At 33.2% G+C, this 8,149-nt stretch overlaps 1 protein-coding gene across 1 annotated transcript; it reads right to left on the reverse strand.

Moving 5' to 3' along the window:
• Positions 1-6,771: 6,771 nt before the first annotated feature.
• On the reverse strand, positions 6,772-7,299 carry LOC141607241 (uncharacterized). The gene has a single exon (XM_074426602.1). The coding sequence runs from the start codon at positions 7,297-7,299 to the stop codon at positions 6,772-6,774; it is 528 nt and encodes a 175-aa protein (XP_074282703.1).
• Positions 7,300-8,149: the final 850 nt, after the last annotated feature.

Below are 8,149 nucleotides of genomic sequence, written 5' to 3' on the forward strand. Positions count from 1 at the left end.
ACAACATCAACAACGAGAGCATAATCTTCCTCAGAATCGTATTTAGCAACCATTTGTGCAACAGCAGAAACACCAGCTTCCTTCAATTTAGGACACTGATTTTTCCAATGACCTGGTTCTTTGCAGTAATTGCAGACATTCTTACGAGGACCCTTAGACTTGGCTTTACCCTTACTAGAACCCTCCGAATTCACAACAAGCCCTACAGGACTACTGTCTACAACACCACCTGACGCTACTCGGCGCAAATCCCTAGTGTGAAGCGCTGACCTCACTTCCTCTAGGGTCAAAGAATCTTTACCAACAACAAAAGACTCCACAAAAGTCTCAAACGAATTTGGCAAAGAGACTAACAAAATCAAGGCAGCATCCTCATCATCTACCTTAACATCTAAATTACGAAGATCAAGTAAAATAGAGTTAAGACGGTCTAGATGGTCCTTGAGAGACGTACCTTCTTGCATACGAAGACCAAACAAACGCTGCTTAAGAAGCAACTTGTTGGTTAGAGTCTTTGTCATATACAAAGATTCCAACTTCAACCACAAACCTATAGCAGTTTCCTCATCGGCAACCTCAACCATAACATCATCAGATAAAGATAACAGAATTAAAGAATGAGCCTTCTCCTCCAAGACCACCTCTGCATCTGTCTTTGCTTTCTTTTCTGCATCAGACGAACTACCTGCTGAATTTGCCTTTGAGATAACAGACCAGACGCCTTGCTGTCTAAGCAAAGCTCTCATCTTTAACTGCCACAGCCCAAAACTATTTCTCCCAGTGAACTTTTCAACATTCAAAACATTCGTAGACGACATCTTTTCACCTGAAAATCAAGAAACCCAAATAACGCCTAAAAGACAAATACAAAGTGAAGCATCCCAAATCGAACTCTAGCTCTGTGCCAATTGTTGTAACGGAGGCGTTCCGTTACCCAAACAGTTAATTGATAAGGCGATAAGAACAATAAATAACGAATGTAAATAAAGTTGACACAAAGATTTACGTGGTTCACCATAAAATAATCGCTACGTCCACCTGCGAGGAGATCAAATTTCACTATAGTGGAGAAAATAGTACAAAGATGAGAGACCGGTACACACGCGCTCAATATGAGCCAAAAGTATACCCTATTCTACCAACAAATATAGTAGTCTCAAAGGAACAAAAGAGACTACCCCAATAAGACGAAGGACAAATAATCTTGAGGCCTACCAAGATCTGAACAAACTCCTCCGATCTTCAAAGACAGACGAACAACAATAATAGAGCCCGGAACAAACTGAGTTTTCTTCTTCAGAAGGAACCTCACAAATCGACCCTCTTTATTGTGTTCTCAAATCTCTCTCTTAATTTAACCTAGAATAAAATTTGGGTCCTATTAGTTTATTCTTTATTTAGTCTAGATATTTTATCTTGGGTGGAATAAGTATATAAAGACCCAAATAAAGAATAAACTAATAGGAAATTAAATACTTAATTTCCTAATTAATGCAAATCGCCTAAAACTCCCGTATAACAAAAACTAGGAAATTCCTAGTGGGACCTACACCCACTAAATTTCCAAGAAACAAAACACAAAGCGTTGACTTCCGCTAGCACATTTACCCGACGAAAACCAACTTCACGTTACACAGCAATTCATGCGACTCGCACGTGACACGGCTTCATCTTCCGTTAACTTATTCATCTTCGACACAAATTCAAGGCACAAATTCCTAACATAACGAGTAGCAAAGCAACGTCGAACGTACTAGAGTTTTTCCTAGGATTCTTAATTAATAAAAAACCTCCAACTTTACAGTTGAAATAAGAGAGTTTTTACTACTTGAGCTAACTTTTGTGTTTATTTAGCCAAGTTAATCATCATCGTAGATTATCAAGTTGTATTATCATGTGTCTAAATGTAGGACTATCTCCCTATTAAATACGGAGTGTTTTACTCTCTCCTATTCGGGGTTTTCTTCCCCTTTGATGTGAGCACAAGATTTTAGGAGATGATTAAAGAATGAATAAAGGAAGATGGTGGGGTTTGTGAATTGGAAAGGGGAATGAATAATTATGAATTAAATAAGGAATTGTGAGTTAGGTGGGGTTTGGTGATAGGAGAGAGAAATGAATAAAATAAGAGTAAAAGTTGGGTGGAGTTTGGTAATAGGAGAGAGGGATGAATAAAATAAGAGTAAAAGTTTCCAAAATAAGAAAAGGGAAGAAAACCTGAATAATTCGTTTAAGGAAATCTATATATATATATATAAAAGAGAGTTTTTTCGAGCGATTCTAGAACGTCCACATCATCAAAAATTAATTTAGGAAAGTTTCATAAATAATATTTTCCACATAAAAAATAAAGTGGAGAATCTTTTAATTATTATAATATCTATATTTCCTATTTTATATTCATGAGAAGTTTCTAATTTTTATATAAAAATTTTGACATTTCATTTGGCAAAAAAATGTTGTTATAAAAATTATGAAGATAATATAATTAGATTCGGGGTGAAAAATGCTTTCATTAGAGTATAGATTTCATATGATTTGCACATACGAGTATTAAAGATGGTGTACTTCTTTTAATATGTTATATGTCCCACATCGAAAAACAATGTTAGTGTGGTGATTATAATAAGTATAAATTATAAAATTGTCCCACATCGAAAGATTAACATAAGGTGGGTGATCCTATGATTATAAATAGGAGTCATCATTGGAACCTATATACCAACCAAAAACCTTTTGAGTCTCTTAATTATTGTTTTGGAGAGCTTTTAAGAGTTTATATCATTATCTTCACAGTATGATATATACATATTTTTTCTATATTATGTATTATATTCAAGTGATGTTTATAATCTTTATATAAAAACTTATACATCTAATTTGCCAAAAAAATATTATAAAAAAAAATGTACGAATATTAATAAATAGTACTCGCTCCCACCAAATACAACATTTTCATTTACACACTTGCCAAGACACAAATTATAACGTAAATATCTTTAAGTTTACATTATAAGAAATTTAAAAATTTGATATTCTCATTGTACTTTATAAGTGAATCATATTATTTGCACATATTTGTTTGTCCCACATTAAAAAATAATGTAGATGTGGTAAATATACTACATATATAAATAATTGAATTGTCCCACATTAGAAGATTATCATGAGGTGAGGTATCACATGATTATAAATATGAGTAATAACTTAGGGGTATCAACCCAAAATCTTTTGAATCGCTTAAAAATTATCTTAAAGAGTTCTTATAGGAGTTTGTATTAATGACAAACCTTAGTTACAACAATACCATACAAATATTAATCACGTAAATATTTATAAAAGCGATTATATATTACTATAGTAGTGATATTATAATGTTTATTTTAAGACAATTGATAGTATAATAATTTTATTCAAGATAAAATCATAATAAAAAAATAAAATGGGTGCTAAATATACATAAATTGGTTATTAATTTAAGAATTATAAAATTTAAGAATTATAATACAATCAAGTGCTGCATAAAAAGATCTTGAATCCACAAACAAATCAATAATGAGCTTTTTTACTTTGATAAATAGTAGAATTAAATCTTTTTAACTTTCAAATATAGGTAATATTATGCCTCATTACATTTGAGTAACTATAACACATCATAATTTTTAACCACTAATAAAAATCGCACCAGAAAAAGAAAATATTTTGCATTTGTTTATACATTTTATTGATCCCTCAATTACATCTTAAAAGTCGTGTTAGGAAAAAAAATGTAATTTAGATCATATCATTTGTACATATTTTAATTGTGACAAAAAATGGAAAAGAACGTACGAATATAAATAGATAGTATAGTATTTTCTCATTATTATTAAATCGGGTTGGATATCGAAATAGGTGCAAAAAAGATGGTGTACTTTTTCGTGTGTTATTTGTCTCACATTAAAAAATAATGCAGGTGTGGTAAATATACTACATATAAATATTTGAATTGTCCCACATCAGAAAATTATCATAAGGTGGGGTGATCTTAAAAATTAATTTAGGAAAGTATCATAAATAATATTTTTTGATGTAAAAAATAAAGTAGAGAATCTTTTAATTATTATAATATATATTTCCTATATTATATTCAAGTGATGCTAATTCTTATATAAAAAATTTTACATTTCATTTTTCAAAAAAATATCGTTAAGAAAATTATGAAAATAACATAATTTGATTCGTGGTAAAAATGATATCATTAGCGTATAAATTTCATATAATTTGTATATATATAAAATTGTGTATTTCTTAGTATATTATATGTCCCACATTGAAAAATAATGTAGGATTATATAAAAATAATATAATTGTCCCACATTGAAAGATTAACATAAGATGTAGTGGTCTTATGATTATAAATATGAGGCATCCTTGGAACTTAGTTATCAACCTAACATCTTTTGCGTCTCTTCTAAATAAATGATAAGACATAAGATGTAAATATTAAGACCTTATAACCAATTTTTGTTTACTAAGTTAATTACCCCGTTGCAACGCACGGGCATCCAAACTAGTAGGGAAGAAAATAGTAAATAGGAGGGAGTATCATATAACGGGCTTATATCAAACTAGGTTTAAACCCGTAAAAATTCACTGGTCTGATATAAAATATTTAGTATAAAAGATTGCAATTTCATTATTGATATTCATAAAAGTTAATACTTTGATATTGAAATTATTTTTCCAGCGTGTTCGTAACCCTCACAATATGTGAGGCTTTAAATTTTTTCATTGTTTTAATGTACTCGATCATCTTATAAACATCTATTATGATTTCTTATTTATTTTCTATTGAAATACAAAAAAAATTATATGGTATAAGTGAAGTCATAGCATGAAGAAAGTTTATCATTTATGATATTCTCGATTTTTTACTCACAAAGTTTCTTATGTGTATAAGTCTACTATGTTTTTGTACGCGCTAAACAATGAGACCGCGCTCGTTATTAAGACAGTGGAAGCTATTGTTTGTAATTACAATCTTCTAATAGGTTTAAGTGCATGATAACGTCTATTCCCGGGTATACCTAAGAATTTTTCTTTTATTGTGACAGTAATGCCTACTAAATTCACCAATTAATCTCTTTTATCTCAACTTACCGATTGTTAACCAAGTGATCTTAGTCTAGTGGTAGCCGGGTTAAACCTTGAAGCTTGCAGAAATGCAGGAGTTGAGAGGTCCCGGGTTCGACTACCGGCTGGGGCGATGATCACTTGGCCACTGCAGCCCCCAAAAAGGGGTGGCTTACATGGTCCATGTGGTGGTGCGGAAATGCATGGGCTCGGAGAAGATTCAACCCCCTTGTCATCAAAAAAAAAAAACTTACCGATTGTTCACTTTGTCTATCTATAAATATTCTATAATATTAACTTTAATTGTCTCGAATATATGAGAACCAAATAAGATATTATGTTTTTTTAATATAAAGTATTTTGTCATATGTAATTTATATGCATAAATACAGTTTTTTCTTTATTTGTGTTCATTAATATACTTTGAATAATAGTATAGGCTATGGCTATGGTTTGAATTAGTCTTTGTTTTTTCCTTATTTAATTGTGCTTTATTTAACTGCCACATCAATTCTGAATGAAAAACTATGATGCCACATCAACACCTTTAGTTATTGCATTAAAGAAATATATGATATATGATGATTATTTAGTATATTTTAGTCAGTTCAACTACGTCATGCCTCATGCCAGTGGCGTCTCCAGGATTCTAATAACGGGGGTGCGAATTTCTACGAAATTTTTTTATCATTGAAATATTATTTTATCACTACTACAAATAATAAATTAATAAAATATTTATCTTGGTCATCCATAACATTAAAACATAACAATTTATATCATCTATAGAATAACAATTAAACATATCGTAATAAAGGTTGCTTAAATGAAAATAAAATTTTTTGAGGTTCATACATAAATACATCCAAATTGCTAAAAGTACTAATTAATAATAACCCAAGTAGATACGGAGTAATAATGCCATGAATATATGAAATGGGCTTAATGCTTGCGTTTTTGGTTGATGAAATGGGCCAGCAAATCTCGCCATCTAAAAAGACCAGAAAGAAATAAAATGCTAGAAGTTGGATTTGAACCTGAATGGCAGGGGAAAGAAGTTGGGACTCAAACCACTACACCAACTAAATACTACTGAACCATCTACGCTATTCCTTTTACTTATTTTTGTAGAAACAGGGGGTGCAGGTGCATCCACTGCACCCCCTTGGATACGCCTATGCCTCATGCTTATTTATACATTGAGTATAATATAATATCCTCCAAGTATATTTGATGTTATCAACTTATCATATGCTTCATTTCCCAGCTATGGCGAGAGGTTATCCACTCGAATTGGTCAACAATATAAATTATGGAATCTTTTGCTTAAGCTGAATTGTCATGCAAGAACTCCTAATGATGTGCGTTTAATATTGTAATTTGATTTATTAGGAGAAAATAAATTCTTAAGAGACCGTCACTCGTTTTTTTTTTTTTAGACCGTCACTCGTTAATAATATTGAGAATATAAAATGAACGAATTCAAGTGACAAACAGCAAACAGTTCATGCCTATTGCCTAGGAAGTGTATTTTGTGGCGTTGACATTTTACACCGTACAGTGGTCTCAACAGCTAATGCCAAATATTTTTTTTTTACGGCTTAATCGAGTTTTTTTTTTTTTTTTTTTTTTTTGACAGTTGTAAAGAAAGTTATCCTAACTATTCATAGCCTTTTCCGCAAGACTATGAGCATACATATTACATGATCTCGAAATATAACTAAACGAAAGACAATGAAAAGAAGCGGAAAGAGAATGGATATCATCCAGGATTCCCGAAGCTAGATGGTGTGCCCGTTCAATCCCTGCAAGGTGACAAATAAGAGGAAGACAATCCGAAGAAATCTCCAAGTGCCAATATCCAGAACTCACCGCCCAAAGAATCACGTCTTTAATAGCAATAGCCTCAGCTTGTGTAGCAGATTCAGCCACAATTGCCTTACCATATTCATAGAATCCACTTCCCGTAGTCGAAAGTGTCACCCACCCTATGCCCGCTCTACACGTAGATTTCCATCCCGCATCCACCATAACCCGTATCTGCTCACAAGAGTTAGGCACTCCAATCAGATGAACAGGATTACTATTTCTGATCCTCACAAAATCATTCTCAAAAGGCTCCTGCTCAATCAAAGTCTCTACATCCTTAATCTTGAGGGCTTTTTCAATTGACAAGCCAGCCATCTTAACCACTTGACTCCACCAATTGAAAAACATATTAGGATGAAAAGGCTCCCCCTTGAAAAGCATCCTATTTCTAATACCCCACAGACACCATAACGTAGCTAAAAACCGGACCATCCGAAATTCCGCATCATTCATTTTTTTTCGAGGTAGGCCATCCAATTTAAGATCCAATTTGCTAGAGAAATAGAGGTGCAATTGGTCGTCCTGATTCCCAGATCAGAGCACACCCACAATCTCTTAACGATCTCGCAATCCCTGAAAAGATGTTCCATTGTTTCCATGACCCCACCATCATTACTACAGAACTTGCAGCCATGATCAAGATCCATATTTCTTCTTGCAAAGTTAACGCCTACTGAAAGCGTGTTAGTTAAAATTCGCCACACAAGAATTTTCCATACCGCCGGTCCCGGTAAACGCCGTAGTCTGGTTCTGCAAAAGACCCGGCTCTCATAACTTAAGCGAGTCATGTCTTTAGGGCTCCCTTTTCGCTCCATATACCTTCCATGTAAAATACCATATCCACTCTTAACACTATACTCACCCTTACTAGTATACGTGTAGTACTCCGTATTTATGAGTCTCTGGGTACTCTATCGAGTAGGCCTTACTCTTTTTTTATTAGGGTATCGAGGTCGGAATGGGAAAGCACCATCTTCCACTTTTCTCGAGATCCGGAGTTTTTCGAGAAAAGGTCCTATCCTTCAGATTTAGAGTGTGCCATGAGTGCTGCAGATGGTGCTCGTAAAATGACTGAATTCCGACCGATTAGCGGCGATTCCTGTGTAGCCGGTGGAGCTTCAGCTGTAAACTCTGATGCTGCCGTTTCGGCGATGTCACTCGCGCG

This window comes from Silene latifolia, chromosome 10, assembly GCF_048544455.1.
Source record: "Silene latifolia isolate original U9 population chromosome 10, ASM4854445v1, whole genome shotgun sequence".
NCBI classification, from domain to species: Eukaryota; Viridiplantae; Streptophyta; class Magnoliopsida; order Caryophyllales; family Caryophyllaceae; genus Silene; species Silene latifolia.

Coding starts and splice junctions, on each gene's coding strand:
- LOC141607241 (XM_074426602.1), bottom strand. CDS start 7,299: ATGGCTGGCTTGTCAATTGAAAAAGCCCTCAAGATTAAGGATGTAGAG.